Genomic DNA, 24,598 nt, shown 5'->3' with positions numbered 1-24,598 from the left:
GGTATGCATTGTAGTTCTTAAAAAGAACCTATGGAAAAGGAAAAATAGTGCTGCATAAAATGAAAGCAGAAAGGCAGTTTTTGAAAATCATAAATGAAAACAAGTAAGTTTATTTCCACAACTGTTTTTCAACTGACATATTTAAAGATATTGCGTCTGTTAAATTACCATAGAGAAAAAAAACAAATCGTGTGGTTATTGAATTTGAACCTACTCTTTTAAATTTAAAAAGATAAGATGCTCTCATGAATTGAAATTACATAAGAGAAAATCCCGACACATAGATAAATTGAGAAATATATTCCAGATTCAGATGACGTATCTCCTGGAGTTTGGGAGGAGCTTGGAGCTCCTCAGAAAAAATAAGAAAACTCCCATTCTTTGAAGTACTATATCAGGTGACTGGAAGGCACCTCTTAATATAATGTAATATGATACTATGTACTACAATAAGAAGTAATTTAATATAGGCAGCATTACAACTAAAAAGTTCTTTAAAAGGACAAGGAAAATGTTTTGACAAAAATCTTGAAGTATTATTTTTCGTTTCAAAGAATAATAATAAAAAATTATAAAACCAGTAGATAAACATGATTCCATGAACACACACCAGATACAAATTCTTAAATTTTCATCCCATTCTGATTTATGAGATTGAGGATACAAACTAGGGTATATCTAGCTCAGTGTCCTGTCTCCAGCACTGGCCAATAGCAGCCTTCTAGTGTCACAGCAAATTCGGGTAAGAAACTTCTGAGGTTTAACTGTGCAGTCGATGAAGAAAGACCTACATTTGTTTCCTTTGACTTTGCCACTTCTAGTTTCGTCTTATGACCCATAATGATTTAGTTTTAAAAGAGAGTGAAGAATTGTTACCTTTTATCTCCTCCATGCTTTTGTTGGATCTGCCTCTTTGATAGGCAAAATCAGAATGTGAAGCAATAGTTCCCTCACCCCAGAATGTCTAGTAACGTTTGCTGTAGGTACAGGTTATGCAACAGGGGCTGCGATTCTTTGAGCTTTCAGTAATCCGTACACAGCCTAATTTCTTTCAGTTTTCTTAGGTAAAGAGCTTATAGGGGAAACATAGGGTTAGTTAGATGTTAGAAACCTCAGTTTTAGTACACCTGTTTTCTAGTGTAAAGTGTTTGATGTGCCAGTCTTTCAAGAGCAAATCAAAACCCCAGCTGGTCAGAAGAAATTTTGCACTTCTTTTGTAAATTCCTCAGGATTTGTGTTTCCTCTGAAGTGTTAGACTTCTATGCAAAGAAATGTCCCATTGAACAATTTTTCTTTGGCTGTCATTTATTCAGTCTAGCTGAGAGTGAGGTTTGGCATTCTCCTTACAACATGTCACATTCAAAGTTGTGTTTTCTGTTGTGGTTGCTGGTTACCATATTGATGGAGAACATTACAGCAGTGCAGATTATTGACATTGTGAATAACTCCATTAACTCTGAGCTACTTCAACCTCCTCAACCCCCAACATTTTCTGGGATTTAATGAAGATTAATACCACATCTCTCTCAAGCTTCAGAAGAATGCATTCCTATCCAACCAGGTTTTATTACACCAAATTCACCATATCATTCTAGAAACTCTGTAGTAACTGATTTGCTTCCCATTGGACTCAATGTTCCAATGACTCTAGTGGGGAGTCAAATGAGGCAAACCCCTCAGATTCTTAGAATTACTTGTAATATGTAGAGAAGGTAGGGTGTGAATTCAACTTAATCATGCATTCTCTGAATAACATATATCTGCAACATGGCTTTACAATGTCTTCCCATCAAAAGATTTGGGTTTAGGTGGTTGTGAGTTGTTATGAGATGCTTTCCTTTATTTTCTTAAGTCTTTAGATAAATAAAATGGTTAAACTGTTCCACTGTGTGACAGTTTTTTTCTTTAGAAAGCTATGTGATTGAAGACGGTAGACAAGCATGAGCTACTGGTTTGGTTACACGAGACAAAATAATTGCTTTTGGATAACAAGTAATAAAGCAACAGAATTATGAATTGTTTGGGGTTGAACATGAATCTACTGCAGTCCTGGAGCACTACCCTTTGATGGATAGACAGAGAGGAGATGAAGGGTGTCATGGTTTAAAGGCAGCCAGCATCTAAGCCCCACACAGCTGCTTGCTCACTCCACCCCCATCAGGACTGGGGAGAGAATCAGGAGAGTAGAAGTTGGAAAACAGAGATAAAGACGGCTCAATAGGTAAAGCAAAAGCTACACGTGCAAGCAAAGCAATGAATTCATTCGCCATGCCCCACTGGCAGGCAGGTGTTCAGCCACCTCCAAGACAGCAGGGCTCTATCACACATAACAGTTACTTGGGAAGACAAATGCAATCACTCTGAACATCCTCTGCTTCTTTCTTCTTCTCCCAGATTTTATTGCTGAGCATGACGTCCTGTGGCATGGAATATCCCTTTGGTCAGTTGGAGTCAGCTGTCCCTGCTGTGTCCCCACCAACTTCTTGTGTACTCCAAGCCCTCTTGCTGGTGTGGTGCTGTGAGAAGCCTTGACTCTGTGTAAAGCCTACTCAGCAGTAATTGAAGTGCCTCTGCATTGTCAACGCTATTTTCAGCACAAATCTAAAACGTAGCCCCACACTAGCTACTGTAAAGAAAGTTAACTCTGTCCCACCTAAAATGACCACAAAGGGAATTTCTGCAAAAAATATTACTCTTCCTGCTTTTGACAAACACAGAATATTAATCCCTTATTTAATCTTGTGCTTCAAGCCAGACCAGGATCATGCTTTCTGTTGCCTTTTATGTACCCTTTCTGACTGGAGACATCCTATGAAAGAGTAATCGTTCCTCCTCTAAAGCAGCAGTTGCCTAATCTTCCCAGTGCTTCCCTTTCTCTGCAGAAGTAAATGCCTTCTCACCCCACCCACACACCCCAAGAGAGCAGCCTTCTCCCCCACTCCCTGCCTCTGCTACAGTAGCAGCAACATTCGTCTTCAGTTACAGAGTCAAGGATGCTATTGTCACAGCTGCAGGTGATGCTCCACATCTGCACATCATCACTCGTCTCTTCCTTTTAACGCTTTTACCTCTCTGTGTTTAAGCTTAACAGTGCATCCTCTTATGCAGTTGAAGTTTTGGGCTACAATTCAATCTATTTTGGCTGTTTGGTTTTGGAAACTTTATTCCTGTTGAGTTTCTTAAAAGTGATCCATATAGAAATCATACAGTCTTATTAAAACAGCCTTGCCTAGAATAACAATAAACCCCAAACATCTAAGGAAATCTGCCTATCTTATTAATAATCTTAGTATCCTGTGTTCACAGAATGCTCATTGCTAATATTTAGCTAAGTACTGGAGGCTTACCTCTCATCTTTCCTGGTTATTTACTTGTCTTGCATCTACCTATTATTATTTACTCATGCAGTAAATACACCAGCAGTCAAGTTACTTACAATATTCGTAAGCTGTTTCAAAGAAGCCACAAATGTATTCTGATTTATTAAAAAAAGATTTAATGAATTAATTCTAAATGTTATTACATGATATGTGGTATTGAGGTTATTTCAGCAGAAGTTTCAATCTATAACTGAAAACATATGCTTACATTTTAGTTACAGGACAAGTGTTCAGTGCAGGTAAGAGATTACATCTCACTGCAGTAGTCCTGAAGAGCCCTTCCTATATATTGGCATTTCTTGATGCTGAGCAATATACAGACCCAGAGCAAAAAGCTGCCCCCAAAATTTCTCATTAATAGGCTACAATGAAAGCCCTTTGGGCACAACTGAAAACTGGGCAAACTTTGACTTCTTCACTGAAGCTGATAATTACTATAATGGTAAACCACAACATGGTCAGAAATTAGTTGTCCATCAAAAATAAATGTCTATCAGTAGCAAAAAGGGCCATCTGTAAGCATGGTGTCCTCTCTATTCCTGTTTAAGATATTTGAGGTATGTGACTTCTGCAGAGTTTACGAACCCAAGGCCATTGAAGGTAGAGGCATTTCTGTTAATATTCTTAGCTATTTTTACTATACGTAGATTATATTCAAACAGTGCCCACTTAATACACTGATTTGCGTATTTTCTTTTGTATACTTAGTAACCATGGAAAAGTCACATGCAAATCATTCTATTCTTTGAACTGTAAGATATTCTTTTTGGACTGTCTTTTATTCTGTTACGTTTATGCAGTCTTGAAATAACTCTTCAATGGAGAACTGTTTGCTTTATGTGCTCAACCATGGAATTAATGCATTTATGTTATATATATATATGTATGCACACACTTTTTTTTTGTTTTGCCTTGGGTTTGAAACCAAGTACTGATCACAAGAGTTTCCTTCTTCAAAGGGAGTGGAAAATATTCTGTAATATTTTCCAGACTGAAGCTGGGTCTACTCAGAATGTTTGGGCTTAAAACTTTCCAGTAAACAGGAAAAAAAAAACAACAACCAAACCACCAAATGAAAAACTCCAAACATGTTTATTGTTTGATCAGGAGGACACAGATTTGCTGGTTTTTATAGAGAGTTTCATATTCTTTTATATGATTTCTGGTAAACTGTATTTTTGATGTCAAGCAGGGAAGTCTCACTTCTTTCCAGTCTTGTATTTTCATGCTCCAGTGAACTTGCATTATTTCTGACAATTTTCCCATGGACATGATGATTGCATATCTCATATATCTGCAGTTTGAAGTACTTAACAGATTCAAAATTAGCCTTGTATACCAAATTTCCATGTCAAAGTTGGTTAATTTACAAAGACAAGTATTATGACAATAGAGATTTCTATTATGAAAATCTATCAGTAGAGAATGCTAATGATGGTCATTAGCTACCATCATCTTTTCACATATTTTAGTAGTAGTAACTATTTGTTTTTAATAGCAGTTTTCTTCTGCTAGATCAGTCTGTCTGGAAGTCACACCAAGTTCTAGTAACTGATGCCTGTTCATCTTCCTTTTAGCTGCTTAAAATCCTCTCTTTTCTTTCTGTAGTGAGAAACACCTTCAGCCTATATTCAGATTGTAATGTGCTTCTGTCTTTGTATACTAAAAATACGCCGATAGGTATGATATAGCAATATACCATACAATATACCCTGCTCTGGATGATTTTTTTGTTTGTTTTTATAGATTTTTCTTGTTCTGTCCAGAAATTCTGATCCTAAATACTCGCAGTCCCAAAAACCTGTCTTCGTACTGATTAAAAGAGAAGCTACATAAATATTAAACTGTGTTTGAACCGGTCACTACTTTTTTTCCCTCACAATCCAAATCCCACACATTGACTAATCAATTTGAAACAAAACCCATAGCTTTTCACAGTTCAGTTTTAGCAAATGTGAATGCTCTATTTTAATTGTACATTTAGACTTAGAGCCCATAATGCAAGCTGCTGAGTGCTTTTAATTTGTCTTGTATTTTTTCACTGCATATACTGTGTAGTCTGACCCTTCTCTGGGAGAAGACACTGCTGGTAACTGCTAATTAATTGTATTTGGAACACTCTTCTAAGATGCTTGTCTCAAAAAGATATATATTTATGGAATTAGGATGAAAGGAATGTCTGTGTTTGTAGATTGCATTCCAATATAATGATAGTTTAGTTGCATTTAAATGTATTAGCTTTGGAACTGGCATCTTGATAAAACAATCCATGCAAAGTTCTTGTTTTTTGTCTGGATAGACAGTTCCCCAAGTAAATTAGTTTAGGAGATAACGAGTGGAAACCGTATGATATGCTGCAAACTGCAGTTATACAAGATAAAGTCCACGTGACTATCAGTTTTTACATCAACCTCTACAAGCAAAGAAATCACCCTTAGCTCCAAAGTTCCTTAACCACAGGTCATGGAATACAGGAAGAATATCCCAGCTAAGCTTTTGTCAATGTCTGCTCTGAATTTAGGTGTGAAATTAGGTATGCATCTTCCTTAGGTATGCATTATTGACCACTATCAAAGTCAAGATACTGGGCTTGATGTAGCTGTAATCCTATTTTCTGGAGAATACTGTTGTAATAATATTTTGAATTATTTTTACTTTATTCGTGTATTAACCCATACCATAAAACTCTTAAGGCACTATGAAGAAATGGAAAGTAAAAATCCATTTCAGAGAAGGAAGAAAATTCAGCCAGATTGAAACCCAATGCTCTAACAAGCAAAGAGTCTTTTCCTGTTTTAAAACAAAATAAAACAAAACTTAGCACACTATCTATACTTAGGATATGTAATAAGTGAAAAAAATCCAAGAATAAAAATGGTTATTCAAAACTTAGTATCTTAAAGCCCCCTTCTAGATAGGTTGAATACAGAATGTTAAGGTACATTATTGCAATTATCTGTGTGGCATGTATATAGAAAACAGAGAAAAAAAGAAGAATCAGTAGTTGCTAAACAGACAAAAAAAAAAAAGGAAATAGAGCTAAACCTTATTTCCAAACTGTATGGTTCATCGATACTAATTATAACTTACTTTTATATCAAGGCTGTTCTCTTGTTCCATACATGTGCTTGAAAAAACATGTATATTGCTTATGTGCATTGCTTATATATTTTTCTGTGTTTAACTTTTCTGTCACATCTTTCTTTACTATGTACTATATAATTTATCTTTATACAGTATATGGCTTGTATGCAAACACTTATGCAGATGAAGTACAATACAACAAATGTTTAAGCACTTTATCTGTCCTTGAACTCAAGAGGACTACTAATCTACTTATCCCTGTTACTCATATTCATAGAAGTAGTATAGGTTTGAGTCCTTAAGCTGTAAGCTTTGAGGCAGAGTTTTGTGCATATTATCTCAACCATATTTGGGGACAAAACCCTAAATAAATAAACAAGCACAATAGCTTAAATTTTGTTCTATTGCTTCTATATGAAATACAGGCTCAAATCTATATTAAAATGGAATTTTGGAAGTACAGCACACACACACCAATCTCTGTAGCTTATTTATATTTAAAAAATATAAAATGTGATATAAAATGTGCAAGACATTTTTAGCCCTTACCTTCTTATTGTTTGGTAACGAAAATCAAAATGGTGACATTAACATCTCTTTCAAGGCAGCTAACTGATGCTGCAGCATTATGAGTCATCTCTTTAACACTGAGCTGGTTTTTTAAAAAATATATTTTAATACTGATAGAAGGTAAGAGGGTGATAGGCCTACAGGTGCTACTCTATTTACCCACTGAACATAGAGGAAAGGAACAAAGGATCAGGATTAATTCTAGGAGCCAGAAAGGTGAACTGTGTATCTTTTTCAACATTTCGAGTTTGCTGAAACTGCACACAAAGGTAGCACTTTGAAATAGACTGTCTGCTATAACTGGGTTGAACACAGTAGTGTATTGTGTAAGCCACTGAACAGCTAACAGTATGACAGCATTTAGTCATCTGATACCTGATCTAGACTGTAAACAGAAACTTGTATGAGAAGTTCTTCACATGACCTGTGTTAAGACTCAAGCCTAGCAGAGCTCCTAAACTTCTCCCTTGCACTTGCTGCACAGCCATGGTGCTGCTGTCACCAGCGGCGACACACTGAAGATACCATGACAGACTGATGGTGTCGGAACCATCCACATGCTGTGGTTCTGGGCAACCTTATCTAGTTGAAGATGCCCCTGCTCATTGCAGGAGTAGATGACCTTTGAAGGTTTCTTCCAACCCAAACTATTCTGTGAATCTACGATCTACACTTAAACTTGGAAGTTGCAGTGAGGTATTCTTGCAGAGCCTGCCACTGATTCACCTGGTTATCCAAATAACACTGCTTAAGCCAGTTCCATCAGGGAAATGATAGTCAGTCCTTTTGAGCTGTTCACAGTACTTCTTGGTTTAAGACCTGAAGGAAGCAGAGGAGCCATGAAAGTCAGCATCTCCATCATAGATATTTGTGGAGGCAAAGATGTTTGTTCCTAGTAGTGTTTGGAGAGGTGCAGTTTACTGGAGGTTCCCCAGACACATCCTACTCAGGCACGCACATTTCAAGGACACTATCTTTGTGTAAATGCATGGGCTGCATTTGCTTGCAGTTGCAGAACCGCTTGATCAGGAGCAGTGGATGTAGTGATTTGGCACCTGCTTGCAGATGTGAATGCAAAGGAAATGGCATATTCTGGTGGAGCCTGAATGACCTGACAGCAGGAGCATGGAACATTTTTTTCAGGAGCATGACACTGTATTTGTGGTGTGTAGGGAGCAGAGCATCACTCAACTGCTTACCTCCAGATGGAATTCCTTGGGAGAAGTGGGCACCCTGTCAGCCCTATGACTATGCATGATGTGACTGGGTATAACCTAGGCGGTGACATACTTTCTTATCAAAATAAGCACCTGTTGCTGCTGCCTTGTAGTCAAAGCAGTACAAGCCACTGGACTTTTGTCCTATGGACTTCCACTTTCATACTGCATGAATAAGACTGGGAAGAAAAAAAATATCTAACTTTAGGAGTTTTTACCCAGCCAGTACTCATCATCGCAGCTCCAGTGCGCAGTACTCTGCTAACTGGCCAGTGCTGCTTCAGGGGGCAGGGGAGAGGCTGGCACTGGTGGCTTGTAGGCAAAGCCCTCCCTGCATCCTTTGTCTGTCTCACTGCCAGAAGAGGCCAAGATGGAGAACTGGTGGCTGGACCCAGCCCAAAGGATTGTGGAGCAATTCTAAAAATCTTCTGTAGCTCAGTGTAGATTGGAAAACTAAAAATACCACCCTCATGGGTTGTTTTCAGTTTGCTGAAGTTGAATAAGCACTTGTTATCTTATACGAAAACAGCCTCTGGTGGATCATTTGCTGTCTCTCTTACTGCAGCTAGCCAATATTCTTGTCATCAGAGTCAAAGGCATGAAAGTGGCATTTTTAAATCTTGATAAAGGTCCTCATCACCTATTATGTGTATACCTTACCTTGCCAAAGGTGCATGTAAATGAGGTGGCTGTTCTAATGCTTGTTGATCATGTATTTTTGTAAGATGATGGAGCAGGGTATGCAGGTATTACAAGGGGTTGGAAGGGTGCATGAAGTTCTGAGGCCTCATTCTTTGTAGGACGAAAAAGCCTTAAGAACTGAGATATTGCATAAATTGTGCCCATGAAAGGGCAGGGCCCTGGTGTGAACTGTTTTCATTTCTCCCACATTTCTCCATCTGAGTAGAAGTGTATTTTGTCCCAGAGCAGATGCTGAGTGTAAAATACTACAAATGCAGTGGTGGAAGTTCAGGGAGGCTGTGCAAGGCATGTCACACTAACATGCAGCCCTGTCTGAAACGTCTGCTTTAGAACTGGTAGTTGCTTTCTGTTATTTGTTCTTAATGTACTGGGAGAAACTAAACGTTGTCTTTTTTGCATGTAAACAAGATTGCATCAAAGATACATTGATTCTATCATCAGTATCTCATCCTGACACAATCTGCAGGATCTTGAGCATAGGCTAGCTGCTTTACACAGCAGAGAAAAAACTAATAGAAACTAATTTAAATTTCGATTTGCAGCACTCATCTAAAGGTGCACAAACTTCAAAGGCAAATACACTGTGTTTCAAATGTAAAGTCAAATCTTAATTTGCTGGTTGAGCTGCTGTCTGAAAACACACAAAGCACTTCCTTTTTGGAATGATACACAAAGCACTTCTGTGCTTTGAAATGATTCATAGCAGATGGGGAGAGAAAGAATCATTAATTGATTCTTCAAATAAAACATCACAAGTATAACAGAAAGACCTGGTTGGAAAATCAAAGTTTATGCTTTTCACAGAAGTTTCTTGGCAGAATTTCAAATCAGTTTGATGATTAAACAGCAGGACATTTTACACCATGTTTACGTTAACAAACCTCTCTAACCATATTCACACTAGGGCAAGGCATAGTACACAAAGGGTTTGTTAGATTATAATTAGTTTAGATTAGTTTCCATTATCTATCAGTAAAGGCAGCCTGTGGGCTGGCTCATGTTTCAAGTTACCCTGCTGTTCCTGTTAGAGCAGCAGTAGCTTTGGGTAAGTGACAGCATCTAAAAAAATATGCTCAGCAGTGTTAGGTAGTGACCCCTGCACTTTTTTGGCCTTTGAACCTGTGCATGCCACCACCCATTGTCATTATCAAACTTTAAACTGAACTAGGACAAAAGTGATATAAACAATGTAAGACTGTGTTTTGTAAGAGTCTTTTGGCTCCTTACAAGCAAGTCTCTATGATTACACTTCGAAAAGTCATGGCATTAAACCAGATTCTTATTAGTGTGTCAGTACCACTGGAGAAACAGACCTGCAATCTGTGACATCAGAAACTGGTATTAGCTACTTTGCAGTCTTCAAACCAACTTGTTTGTTACTCTTATCATGAGTAATTTTTACAGGCTGTTTATTCTCAGCTGATTTTTTTTTTAATACCACAGAAATATGTAGGTTTAGTTTTAGTTCATGATTTTTTCTTGACATGTAAAGGTAAAGCAGTCACCCTGAAATTTCTGAAGGGTGTTTTAATCCTTTTGTGTTGTTATATAATTTTTGATTCACTTTTATCTGCTGTGGTTTAGCACAGCATTATGGACACGCCCACTGCATCTCAAAGTATAATCTTTCTGACACTTAAATGACATTTTTCCATTTCTTGGATAATGAATAATTTACAACGTGGGCCTGTAAAGAATCTATGTTCATTTTTAAATATCTATGAAATTTACAGGTTCACTTTTCCATTTTGAAAACTCTACGGTAACACAAAGCATTTCACTTATTGCACTTCCTTCTTTTTCTCTAAAGAGATTATGCTTTGCAGATTGTAAAAATGCTTTATAAACTATAGCTCAATTGACAATTTAATGTAAAGATGCATAACTTTCAAGGCTAATTGGTGGTTCCACTGTAAAAATTTGAGGAAATTATTAGAAAAACTATGCTTAATCCAAGCCTATCTGTAATATTAAAAGGAGATATATCTCTCTATCTACATATACAGATATTGAGGTTCAGAGGAGTCTGCATCTTACAAGATAGGAAACTGCATTTATTGTATTTTATGATTTCTAAAGTTAGATTATTTTGTCTCAGACAGAGAACAGGAAAAGCTCATTTAAGACTGAAATCTGAGACAGTTCAAGGTACAATTGAGAGATACAAGAAGTATATAAATGAAAAAGAGCTAGTGGGAGAAGAGAAAGCATCCAAACTCCCACATTGCCAGAGGATGCAGTCAGACAAACCAAGGAAGCAAGCCCAACAAAGGCATGTCCAGCTTGGAGTTATGGAGGCCTGAGCTCGGGGAGGGAAAAGACAGAGACAGAGGCATACTGTAGACAAAGAGGAAGGAAACAAGGAGTAGCTTGGGACATACAAAGAATAGAGTGGTGCAGAGAGGTTACTATGTCCAGCATCAAGTTGTCTAAAAGATAAGGCAACCTCTTTGTAAAATCTTGTCTGCAACTGCATTTTCCTTGCTTCATGTTGGATTGCATTTGGTAAAGGTGCCTGGTATTGGTCACTTTTTCCAAGCATTACTGTTGAATATTCAATTCTTACCTCACAGTAGCTAACTTTGTTACCAGACGAGGCTTAAAGGTAGAAACTCCTGAATCTCTAAGTGATATGACAGGCAAGGGAACGCCTCTTGAGAGCAGCAGGATTTTTAACATGATAAAGTAACATTCCTCTCAACATGCCTTTTTCCTACCATGAGTTGTGAGAAACAGCATATTTGTTACAATCCATTACAAAGATGAGGCTTAGAACCAGTTCCATTGCAATCACCTCAGCAAAGATCAGCACCTCATTGCACACAGTCACCCATATTCAACTAGTGTGCCAAGAACCGCATGTAGAAATGGTTAATAACTTACAGCTTCACATAGTGACCACTGATCACAATTTTGGAATTAAAAAATATTCACCCTACAAATCTGGCCTTCCTAAAAATTGCTTTTGTCTAGGTAATGCAGTATTTTGCAGATCAGCTGTGCCAAATTCATCAGGTATTGTGTATCGGCTTAGCTCTACTGGAGTAATGCTGCACATACATACTAAGTGAAGATGTCACCTAAGAATTTTACATCAGTTATTAAATCCAGGCCCAAGATCTGTTTAGAACTTTGCCAAAGCTGATACATACCTGTACTTCCTGACCGCCACTTTGATAGAAAGAAAAGTTTTTTCCTGAATATATATATATCTTTCTACTATTATGCCATTTCAATACAATATTGTTTCTAACAAACTGATTCATCGTTCTGAAGTTCTGATGTGACACATGCCATACCACCAACACCATCTGATTACCCAGCTCCTTACGCTGTTTTTACAGATCGTCCTTCTCTTTCCAGCTTTGAAGTTTCATTACCCTTGTTAAGATCCGGAAGTGCACCTCAGGATGTGGTAGTGCCCACTAACCAATAGTGGGTAAGTGCCATCTTGATGTGTCAGATGGCAAGGCATTTTAATATTTATTAAGTTCAGTGTGTAAAACTCAAGTTACATGTGAAATACATTGAATCTTCATGTAAACCTCTAAAAAGAAAAGTGTTTATTGTGCTTCTAATGTGAAACCAAATATTTAAGAAAAGGTTCTTTGAGAGTGATCTTGACACTTCAATGCTGTGAAGCTTTACAATATTGGTTGTTGGTATTGTAAGCCAGGGAGTCTGATGTGAGCAGCATGACTTAGAACATGGGTTCTTTCAGATAGTAAATTACCTGATTTTCAAAACTGGTTACCCAGGACTGTGTCAGTCTCCTTTAGAGTTTCATTCCATTAAAGACAACCCAGACTAGAAAGCCAAATCTTAAGGTCCCTTAGTAAGGGACACTACATAGGATGGCCTCAGGCATGACAGCTGTCTCATAAGCTCTGTCAGCATTTTCTCCTTATGTCACTTATCCTGCACCCTGTCTTTATCTGCATCATGATTCAACATACCCCCATGAGATAACTGTTGTTATCTGAAACTATCTTGGAACAAAATTAAAGGGATTGAAAAAGCTCTGCCAGGCAGTAGATCCTCATAACTGATGAACAGCTGTACCAGACTGTTTAGTTAGAGTGCTGCTTGAGGGCCCCATGAAGCCAGTGTGAACATTTCATTGTGCATCCTGGTAGGACAAAGTGAAAAAGATACTGTAAGACCTTAGTTATCTTGGTACTTCTCTCTCGTTATGGAATGATGACTCCAACAATTTTCCAGGAGTTCCTAGAGATGACTGGGGAATCCAAACTGACACTCCTCAGCTTATGGAAATAACATACTGCATAGAAACTAGCCATTCCTGAGAAAGTCAAATAGGAAGAGCTGTAGTTTTACTATTGTCGTGGTTTAAGTGCAGTCAGTAACCCACACAGCCTGCTCGCTCACTCCCCCCTTTTCTCCACACCCCCCCTGCCCCCCACCACTCACGGAGGGACAGGGAGAATAGAAAGAATGTAACTCCCACGGGTTGATGTAAGAGCAGTTCAGTAACCAAGGTATAACACAAATCACTGCTGCTACCACCAATAATAATAAGGGGAATAACAGGGGAAGAGAATATAGCCTCATATATTTTGGGAATAAAACACTTGCTTATTTTTACTGTTGAGTCTCATGCCACTTGTTTCATCCATAAGCTTATGTATGTTGAAGTCTTAAAGAAAGGGATTATTCTTCTCTATCACAGAAGCTAGAGTAAAATCATCTCTTCCACTCCATCTGGGAACCTGCTCACCAGAGACTGAATCTGCAGCTTTCATGGGATGATCAGCCTTGACCTTTGTTCTCATCTTCAATTCACACACTCATTCCTGCAGAGCTGAGGTAGGTTCTCCATCCCACTTTCTCATGTCTTCTCTGTGATCCCACAGGTAAAACCATAGGGTGGCCCATGGCATATACCTTCTGTATCTTCTCTCTCGAACAGTAGGGTGCCTTTTGTTAATAGCTGAGATGTGTGTTGGTACACGTGAAGAGCTGGATAGATCAGATAGATCGTCCCTCAATTGTTTGAGGTCCTGGGACAGTTTTTCCACAGCTGAGATGATGAAAGGGGTGAGATTGTCTTCAAACTCTCGGAATTTATGAACCATTTCATCCACTGTTAGTGGTACTGTGTCATTCCAAGTTCCTGTTGCCAATGAATGGGCATAGGATGACGGTGCATTCCGTGTAAGTTTTCGCCACATGGGTTGTGTACATTCGACTTCATCTGGGTCTATGGGTATATCCCCGTTATTCAGCTTGATGTGATAGATCATCTCTATGATGGCTGATTCCCTCAGAGACTGGATGCCTTTGTCTATAGTAGTCCACTTGGCCAAACAACTCATAACATCGTCCTTGTATGGAAACCTTTCTTTCACAGCTGCCAAGAGCCGTCTCCAAAGGCTGAGGGACTTTTTCTCTCTTGCAATTGCTTTGTCAAATCCCCCTTCTCTAGCAAGTGATCCCAGCTGCTTGGCTTCTGTACCTTCTAGTTCGTGATCGTTGGCCCCATTGTCCCAGCATCAGAGAAACCAGGTGATGATGTGCTCCCCTGGTTGACGGCTAAAATCTTTTTGCATGTTCTGTAGCTTGGTTGAGGTCCCCATTTTCAAGAAGGGGAAAATGGATGACCCAGGAAATTAGACCAGTCTTACTTCTGTGCCTGGCAAAATCTTGGAGCAGATTCTCCTGGAAGGCATGCTAAGGCACATGAAAAACAGCAAGGTGCTTGGTGACAGCCAGCATGGCTTCACTAAGGGGAAATCCTGCCTGACCAATTTGGTGGCCTTCTATGATGGGGCTACAGAACTGATGGACAGGGGTAGAGCAGTTGATGTCCTGGACTTGTGCAAAGCGTTCAACACTGTCCCACACAACATCCTTGTCTCTAAATTGGAGAGACATCAATTTGATGGATGGACCACTTGGTGAATAAAGAACTGGCTGGATGGCCACACACAAAGAGTTGTGGTCAATGGCTCAGTGTCCAGCTGGAGACCAGTAACGAGTGGTGTCCCTCAGGGATGGGTGTTGGGACCGGTCTTGTTCAAAATCTTTGTTGCTGACATGCACAGTGGGATTGAGTGTGCCCTCAGCAAGTTTGCCGATGACACCAAGCTGTGTGGTTCGGTTGATACGCTGGAGGGAAGGAATGCCATCCAGGGGGACATTGACACGCTTGTGAGGTGGGCTGATGCCAACCTTATGAAGTTTAACCATGCCAAGTGCAAGGTCCTACACCTGGGTCAGAGCAATCCCAGGCACAGCTACAGGTTGGGCAGAGAAGAGATTCAGAGCAGCCCTGTGGAGGACTTGGGGGTGCTGGTCGATGAGAAAATGAACATGAGGTAGGAGTGTTCGCTTGCAGCCCAGAAAGCCAATCGTATCCTGGGCTGCATCAAAAGGAGCGTGACCAGCAGGTCGAAGGAGGTGATCCTGCCCCTCTACTCTGCTCTTGTGAGACCTCACCTGGAGTATTGTGTGCAGTTCTGGTGTCCTCAACATGGAAAGGACATGGAACTGTTGGAACAAATCCAGAGGAGGGCCACGAGGATGATCAGGGGACTGGAGCACCTCCCATGTGAAGACAGGCTGAGAAAGTTGGGGCTGTTCAGCCTGGAGAAGAGAAGGCTGTGTGGAGACCTCATAGCAGCCTTCCAGTATCTGAAGGGGGCCTATAGGAATGCTGGGGAGGGACTCTTCATTAGGGACTGTAGTGAAAGGACAAGGGGTAATGGGTTAAAACTTAAACAGGGGAAGTTTAGATTGGATATAAGGAGGAAGTTTTTTACTGTAAGGGTGATGGGGCACTGGAATTGGTTGCCCAGGGAGGTTGTGAATGCTCCATCCCTCGTGAGTTCCAAGTACAGAACCTTGGGTGGCATGGTTTGGACAGAGCCTTGGGTGGCATGATTTAGTGGGGTGTATCCCTGCCTATGGCAGGGGGTTGGAACTAGATGATCGTAAGGTCCTTTCTAACCTTAACTATTCTATGATTCTATGATTCTTCTTCACCATGTGATGATGACTCCTGATCAGATACTGTCCCGGGTGGTGAGTACATTGTTTCTTCATCTTGCTTCATCTTTCTTGCCTCTTTTTTGCTTTTCCTCTTGTGTACAAGGGCAACCAATATTGGTATGAACTGTCCTCTGGTTTAGCTGCAGTGATTATCACTCTGGTTTGAGTAGCGACTGTACTTGTCGCCGGGGGTGGTGTAGCTGCTGCGCTTGGAGGTGGAGTAGCTGTGCTGTCTGCTGCAGTCCTAGTTTGAGTAGCTGCTGTACTCGTCGCTGGAGTAGCTGCGCTGTCTGTTGCTGCCGAAGTTTGTGTAGCTACTGTACTTGTTGCTGGGGATGGTGTAGCTGCTGTGCTTGGAACTGAAGTAGCTGCATTGTCTGTTGCTCTGCCCTCAGATCCAGGGATATTTTTTTCTTTTTGAAGGTGCTAGGTAGTATTGAATAAGGCCCTGTAAGCATAGGCCAAGCCCCAGCATGTTGCTGTGATTTGTCCCTCTCTGGTATGACCATGACAACACACCTCATTTAAGTGTTTTACTAATTCTTCTGGATTTTGCAGTTGTTCGGTGGTGAAATTCTAAAGCACTGGAGAGGCCCGCTGTCCTAGGTACTTGCCCATACTATCCCATGCACCCTGCCACTCATGGCTCTCCAGACTTGGGGAAAATCTCTTGGTCCTCCTATATCGTCGTCTAACCCCAGACAAGGCCCAAACCAGACTCTGCTCAACTCTTGAGATCAGGTGAAATGGTAAAACACACTCTTTATTGCATGCCAACATGGTGATCCCCATCACAATCAGCAAACAGGTCTCAAGGGTATTTAAAGTCCATTCAAAACCTTCAAAACTCTCAAACGATGCTGTAAATGATGGGGGGGGGGGGGGGGGGCTGGGAGGGTAAGAGAATGTCTCCTTCACAGGTTGACCACTCCAGAAGGAGAAAAAAGATGTGTAAGTGCTAAGCACTTCTGTTATATACCTCCCAAAGTATAAAGGTGGTGACCACACTGGGAACATAAGCCAGATCAGTTTCACGATCAATGATTCTATTGTATTACAAGTCATTACCATAAAGTACAATGAGACAAGAACCTTAGCCCAAGCCCCCCACCTGATAAACACTAACACAGCAAATAATGGCTGTAAGTAAGGTACATGCTGAAACTGTGAGATCAGGAACAGCAACTTTGAGAGCCAATAAATCAGCATTGTGAAGAGTGACTATTAATCCAAAACAATGAGTGCTTATCATAAATACAATTATGATACACTCTGATGGTCAGATCTGTCATTATCTCAACCCTTTGTGGCCCTTGTTGGGTGCCAAAAAGAACTGTTTTAAGTTCTGTGCTGGTTTAAGTGCAATCAGTAACCAACACAGTCTGCTCACTCACTCCCTCCCTTCCCCACCCCCCTCCTGGAGGGACGGGAAGGAGAATCGAAAGAATGTAACTCCCAGGGGTTGAGATAAGAACAGCCCAGTAACTAAGGTATAACACAAATCACTGCTGCTACCACCAATTATAATAATGATAAGGGAAATAAGGAATACAATGCCACCCATCAATACCCAGCGCAACCGAGCAGTGAAATAGCCCTTCCGGGTAACTCTTAGTTACATCCTGGGCATGACGTGCTGTGGCATGGAATACCTCTTTGGCTAGTTTGGGTCAGGTGTCCTGTTTCTGCTTCCCCCTGGCTTCCCGTCCTCCCTGGCAGAGCGTGAGACTCAGAAAGTCCTTGGTCAGACTAAACATTTGAGCAATAACTAAACACATTGGTGTTATCAGTGCTGTTCCCAGGCCGAAAGTCAAAAACACAGCACTGCACCAGCTACTAAGAAGGAGAAAAATGACTGCTACTGAAGAACCCAGGACAACTATAAACATCTATCAGTTTTTATCATCTATCTAAATTTAGCACCTAATAAGGAAAAACAGCAGCAGCATCCATCACTGATACTGTATAACAAATAGGTCTAAAGTTAGAATGTTAATCTTACTGGATTTTCCCTGTAGTTTAGTAAAATCTCCACTGGAACTTCAGTGATATCAAATGGTCATAAGGTGAGTTTTATTTCTCATCTGAAAGAAATAAATCAGTCGGCTTTCATACAGAGTTAATGTTTAAATTACTCACTTCTTAACCAGTCACCAACAACGTATGTTGCTTTGCAGCTAGGGGCTAGGTTCACAAATAGGAGCTACAAGCCCAAGTGTTTTTGTAAGGTACTTACAGCCAACATTTTGGTATTACTGACGTTCACAGTCCTGTAGCTTGGTATCTTTAAAGTGTGTGTTTGAAATTGTGTATGATTTTATAATGCAGATTTTTTTGTGTGCCACATACAGAGTGATAATGTAAAAGCAGAAAAGATGGAAAGAGAGAGTAGTAAGTTAATGTTCATAAAAAAAAAATCAGACTGATTTCTTTTGGTTGACAGTGTTGTACAAAGATTTCAGAATTAGGAATAAATACAAAACCTACTCTATATTTCAGTGCACCAAACTTAACCTCTCAGAATTCTGCAGGCTTTGGGAAAAAATTTGGATGTCTTTGGATACTTTACGATGAGAGTATAATTTCAGTCAAAACATATCACTGCTCTTACTTGAAATTAAGGAATGAATTGCTCAGAATGAAATGTTTCACTTATATTCTGCTTCACTGTCAGAGCGAAACTGTACTATCACAGAGTGCAAAATCTGTGCGCCTTTAACAGAAAACTTAACTTTTGCTAGAAGGTTGTAACTTCTCATTGTACATTAACTTACTGGCACCTTTTAAAAAAAGCAGCACAGCTTCTATCATATGTATTACTTCTTGTGAACAACATCAAGAATGGCCTCTTCTGAATTAAAGAAAAACTTGGAGGTTGGTAATTTGATTATTTGGAGGAGAAGTTCAGTTTCTTTATTTAGAAGTAACTAAGGTTAAAATCATAAGCAGCCAAGTTATTTTACCTTGAGCTATCTTTTACTTTTTCCTTATAGTGATGTAATAAGCCCTTTTTAGTTATTAGGTAGTTGAGGTTGAGGGAAAAACTTTGTGTGAACTTTGACCAGATTGAAGAAAAAAATATCTTTAATCTCCAAAGGACGTAAAAAGATTCAGATATTGATTGTAATTAGGGTACTTATCTCTGTTCCTACTCCAAATTATATGACAAGTGACTTGAATGTCTATACATCTGCTTTTCCAGTGGAAGAATAGCCAAGGGAGTATTCATTTCTACATAATTAGTATTTGAAAAGTATAATACATGTGGAACATATTAAAATGACATTTTCTGAGTATAGTTCTCTCTTTAATGCAAGGTTGCATTGTTAATTGTCTAAAAGCATTTTGAACAGGGAAGTAATATTACAGATTATAGCTTGGTAGGTTAATCCATTTGTGCTTTTGCAATTTTAAGTTTACAGTGAACTTTGGAAAAGTGAATACTCTAGGAAATGAATATTTATCAGGGAAGAAATAAATCTGTTTCTTACATTACAGGCCAGCAAAATTTTGCATTTTGTCCCAAATGCTACACTACTCTGGCTAATTTATTGAAAAATTCAGTTTGTATTTAGTAATAAAATGTCAGCAAAATAGCCTTTTAACTATGATCTGCCTTTTGGACTATAACTTAGAATTTCCTAGTGAGAAGGCTTTTGGTGGAGCCAAGGAGGAAACTTAAGCTAAGTTCTCTAACAAATCAGAATTTAAAATGTAAATAAATAAATAAATATGCCTTGTGTTTAAATTTATGATTATCTTTTTCCTGTTAAGGCTGAAGAAATGTTTTTGACAGGAGGCTTGAAATCTCTTCTTCCCCATGCACTAAGACGAGTAATTCGATGCAATAGACTCAATATTAGGAATACTTCTGGAATAGCAGAGGGTAGGTAAACCTAACAGCTCTAAGTGCAGAAGTGACTTAATTTTATATTGAAAGTTTTGTGGTTTCATTTTTGTTTGTAAGGAAATGTAGGAATATCAAAAGCACTGAAGTAAAACAGAAGAAAATGTCAAGTTGACTTACTTACATTCTTAAGTCACTTGGGTGTTTCTGAAGTCACATTGTAAGCACCTGACACTGTTCTTATATCATAAAGCTATGTCAGAGAAAATATATCCTCTTACCTGTGTAAAGTACATGGACTTTGTTTTCAATGCTTGCAGAGCATCATCGCTCAGCTCCCAGTTAGGTCACTGAGAAATTATGACTGCAGAAAATATTTGAGAAATCATTAACCAACTCTAGCTTTTCTTGCTTGTGTTGTTAGCACATTGTTAGGAAGATATACTGTGTTCTTCACAGAGACCTTGCTTTACTTAGTGCATCAGATAGACTTTGGGGAAGAATTAGAGACCTGTAGTTACAGAACTTTTTTTCTGCTTCAATTGTTGAAGTTTGAAATTCCTAACTCGGCAAGACTTGGAATTAAAAGGGGGAGGGAAAAATAGTTTTATACTCAGGCAACTGAATGCATTCTGGAAAATTGGTATCTCTGTTGCCTCTCATAGCTCAACTTGTACGGAAGCAGAGAAGTTTCTGTCAAGTTCGGATTAACTTTACAATATAACTTAACTGAAAACACTGTAGCAAGTAGCTGATCAACAAAGCTGTGTGCAGTAGCATTAGTGTAACATAAAAACATTAAGGATGATTTTATAGAATCATTTCATGAGTCTTGAAATTACGAATTTCTTTTCCATCACTACACAAGTTGAAGAATACTATTGGAAAACATGTTACAATGTTTGTAATTTTATATATATATAATGTTATGTATATTAATACCTGCATTTTGCCCCAACTGTATTTTTAAGTGCATTTATTGCTGTGATAGTTTTAACATTTGAAAAAAGTACTGTTTACATACAGAACAAATTCAGACTTCTAGCCATGAGCACACAGTTCCATTATGCAAAGACTAAAAAAACCCTAGGGTAATTGGAATTTCTTAGAATCCTTAAAATTGTCTTATGTTGCTGGCTGATATACAAGTAAAATGATTATTTCTTACTGCTCTTATTCACCAAGGAAATGAAAAGCGCTTTCTAAATTTCTCTAAACTGGAACATGAATGTATTGAATTAATGCTTGGGTTGATCAGCATGTCCAGTTCCGCATATTGCTTGTGAATATATTCATAATGACAGATACATAATGCAAGTGTATACCAAAGGAGAAGGGGAAAAAATAAGGGTAGTTATCAGAAAGAGCAATAAAGTTCTCAAAGAGTCATAACAAAGTTTCCCAAGTTTATAGAATACCTGAAAGTTACCTGCAGATTCGGTCTATCAGCTGTGACTAGCATTTTAAATTCAGTGTTGTTTGAATTGAATGCACTGACTAAACCCAGAATTTTAAGAATTAATATCACCAGCAAAGTAGAAAGTGCGTATGAATTTCACAGGGAATGAAGTTGAGGGGTAACTGAATGTAGTATTTTATTCAGCGGTAAATTTAGTTTTTTGTTTTGTTTTTTTTTAAAGTGTTTCTGTATTTAGCAAGAAACTATTTCTGTATTTAGTAACTTTTGATAGTAATAAAATGAATTTTTGTGCTGACTGCTCCCAAGAGAGCAGTTTGTGGGCACATTCAGTATGCAAATACAGGCTTACCTCAGCCTTTGCTTTGCATTTTTCCATCAGGAATACAGATTTATCTTTTGATTTTCTGTTAGCTTTGGTCAAGAGTAAGATTTGGCTGGTTTTCTGAAGCCTTTTAAGGCAGATCATTGATTTCAGCTAAATGACTGCCTCTTGGATGGAAGGCTACTGCATTATTTAAGGAAAATTAGACCACCTATGCAGCCTTTTACTGTCCTGTCTGATATCTTGTCAAGACAGAATCAATACAGGAGTTACAGATTGTTAATTGGTGGTTTTATACGCTACACAGTAGTTGTACTCCAAATCTCCTTTCTGTATTTGAACAGCTAATACCTACATGGTATTTGTATTTACTACTGTTCAGAAAGTAAGTTTTTGTTAAGTAAATGTGAGCTTTCTTCAGTGATACTCACTGCAAAGTGTTAATGTCTTTAGAAGAGATCTCATGGTAGTAGTTAGCAACCTTGCAAACCAAAGCTGATTCTAAGTGAAGAAAGTGTGGCAGTTCAGTTCAATTTAGGTTTTTTAATTAGAAATAATGGAAACAATTGAGATTCAGGGAAACAAGCAAGAGTTTATTCCTGAGCTGTAATTATGTCTGTTAAATTTCAGCCCATGATTCCATAGCCAGCAAACTTTAAAGAATGGCCTACATAACATCATAGGCCTCATAGCAGCCTTCCAGTATCTCAAGGGGGCCTACAAGGATGTCAGATAGGAAGGTCTATTCATCAGGGACTGTAGTGATCAGACAAGTGGTAATAGGTTCAAACTTAAACAGGGGAGATTTAAGTTGGATAGAAGGAATAAGTTCTTTACTGTGAGAGTGGTGAGGTACAGGAATAGGCTGCCCAAGGAAGTGGTGAATGTTCCATCCCTGGCAGTGTTCAAGGCCAGGTTAGACAGGGCCTTGAGCAACCTGGTCTAATGTGATGTGTCCCTGCCCATGGAAGGGGGTTAGAACTGGATGATCTTCAGGTCCTTTCAAACACTAACTATTCTATGACTTTGCGAAGATACCAGGAGTTTACTGTTGGATTGGCTGTTACTGAAAAAAAAAACCAAAAACACGCTGAAAGTGTGGTATGCAATAGCTTTTCTTTGGCTCTATGATAACATTTGCAAAGTAAAGCATTTTCCTATAGAATACTAATTTTTCAGGTTATGTAATAAATTGTGTTTATATATAAATTAATAAAAACATTTATTAAAGTAATTACGCTGTCTTCATATTCTAGTATGACTTCACATACAGAGTGAATAGCTATGATTTTAAAAACATTCCATAAAGTTAATGTAATTACAGAATTTTGAATAAAAAAAAATCTTTCAGGTATTTTTTATAGGCCATCTAAGGAAATCTATACAAAAAAGTTACAGTTTCACAAACAAAAAGCTGAATTAATAATCAGTCATTCCTACCTTCCACAATTTCAGGCTACAAACAGGCCAATGTTCTGATTTTGCACAAGTCCCTGGCTGATGACTTTGAGAAGTTTTGCCATGCAAATGAGGGACCCCTACCACTACTGTACAGAAGTAAACCAGGTGATTGGAAATGTCCTTCCCTGAGTAGTGATTCTGATATCAGGTAACTACAGACCAACTCTGCTTGTCAAACTTCCGCAGTGAATGCTAGTGGTGGTCAGGAGGGTTTCAGGGAACAGCCAGCTTACAGCGTTGTACATTTTGAACAAGTTTCTTGGCTTTATATATTTGAAGGAAAACTATGCATGAGTATAACAGATTGTTTTGTTCTTGAGAAACAGGTTATGATAACTGAAAGTATTACAGGTATTTCTCTAATGCAAAAGTGAAATTTTGTCTAATTTCTAAACATTTTTTCAGTCTGAGCCAGCAGAATTAAATACTAGGGGTTTACCTTTGTTTTATTTAGTAGTAATGCAGGCATGGTGACTGCAATGCTATTTGTAGAGTCTCTGAAATTTGAAAGATGTACTCTTAAGTGTAGTAGTAAACACTAAAAGCAAGATTTAAAACAGCTGCTTAATTTTGAAGCCCTGAAAAAAAGGTACATATAAGGAACATTTACCTATGAAACCTAAAAATTATCAAACTAACATGTTCCAGTTACTGGCTTGTTTTTGCGCAGAATAAGGTGTTTGTGTTTATTTCATGTGTTTGTTTCATTGTTACTCGGGAAGAAAATAAATGGATAAAGTAGGCTCTATCTTGTGGTTTGATACTGGGTTAATATCAACTCAAACAATTCACCTTGTTTTCAAAAAGTATGATAAAGCTATGATAACTTCTTGTTTCACTAGAACTGACTGCCTACAGTACAGAATATATGAGCATGGAGTCTGCACTGGATCACTGAAAAGCCTGGGGGAGTATTCTGAACAACTTAAGAACATGGTGACCTTTTATTTAGGCTGCAGCTTCTCTTTTGAAAAAGCAGTCCAAAATGCTGGCATCCCTGTAAGAAATGTTGAGCAGAAATGTAATGTAAGCATGTATACGGTAAGTATATGAAGACATACTTGTCTTTCTTGTGACTTTGCCTGGTTTTGTCTGTATTCACATTACGTGCATATACCTCTTGCTCAAAATCAGAACATTTTTTTCTACCTGCATGATAATATTAGTTATATGCTAGTGCTGAGTGCTTTAAAATACAGGGTAAAATATACCTAGCTTCAGTTCAGTGCTTTTCTCAGCTTCCTGCAAAGGCAGTCTGCTTTCTTATTCATTTATGGTGACAAAGATTTTCTGTGTGCTGTGGATTCTGTTTGGATTTCATTTGGATTCTGTTCTGGTTTGCCTTCTCTGTTTCAATTGATGGCCTGGGCACTATTCTGACCATGCCGTTGTGCATGGCTTCCTCTCCATACCAGCTCCAGCTTGCAATAGGAATATTCCTCTTATGACCCATGGCAGTAGCAGTTTCTTCTGCACGTACGGCAGCCACATTTCAGATTTTTCCTGGACAGTAGAGCCTTTAAACTGCATATTTGCTATATACTGAGACCTCTGGGACACATGTTCCCAGAGACCTGAGGTATC

General features: G+C 38.7%; 2 protein-coding genes across 8 annotated transcripts in view; one reads left to right on the top strand and one right to left on the bottom strand.

Moving 5' to 3' along the window:
- DGLUCY (D-glutamate cyclase) overlaps positions 1–24,598 on the top strand; it is a 185,476-nt gene that overhangs the window by 133,546 nt on the left and 27,332 nt on the right. For 3 of the 7 annotated variants that reach the window (XM_062638538.1, XM_062638510.1, XM_062638521.1), the window contains exons 2-4: positions 19,739–19,850; positions 23,009–23,162; positions 23,857–24,055. In XM_062638538.1, the coding sequence (XP_062494522.1) occupies positions 19,748–19,850; positions 23,009–23,162; positions 23,857–24,055 (456 nt within the window). In that variant the 5' untranslated portion in view covers positions 19,739–19,747. Of the gene's footprint in view, positions 1–12,316; positions 12,393–18,739; positions 18,839–19,738; positions 19,851–23,008; positions 23,163–23,856; positions 24,056–24,598 lie in introns of those variants that run through there. The other 4 variants (XR_009968458.1, XM_062638503.1, XM_062638529.1 and 1 more) reach the window with 3 other exon arrangements.
- Positions 19,635–24,598, bottom strand: part of CCDC88C (coiled-coil domain containing 88C) — a 155,657-nt gene continuing 150,693 nt past the window's right edge. Inside the window, exon 32 of the mRNA XM_062638421.1 lies at positions 19,635–19,654. Coding sequence (XP_062494405.1) covers positions 19,648–19,654 — 7 coding nt within the window. The 3' untranslated portion in view covers positions 19,635–19,647. The remainder of the gene's footprint in view (positions 19,655–24,598) is intronic.

The sequence above is a fragment of the Pezoporus occidentalis genome, unplaced genomic scaffold (genome assembly GCF_034315485.1).
Source record: "Pezoporus occidentalis ecotype Australia unplaced genomic scaffold, CSIRO_AGI_Poc_V1 ctg115, whole genome shotgun sequence".
NCBI lineage: Eukaryota > Metazoa > Chordata > Aves > Psittaciformes > Psittacidae > Pezoporus > Pezoporus occidentalis.
This window is presented reverse-complemented; position numbering and strand designations above follow the sequence as displayed.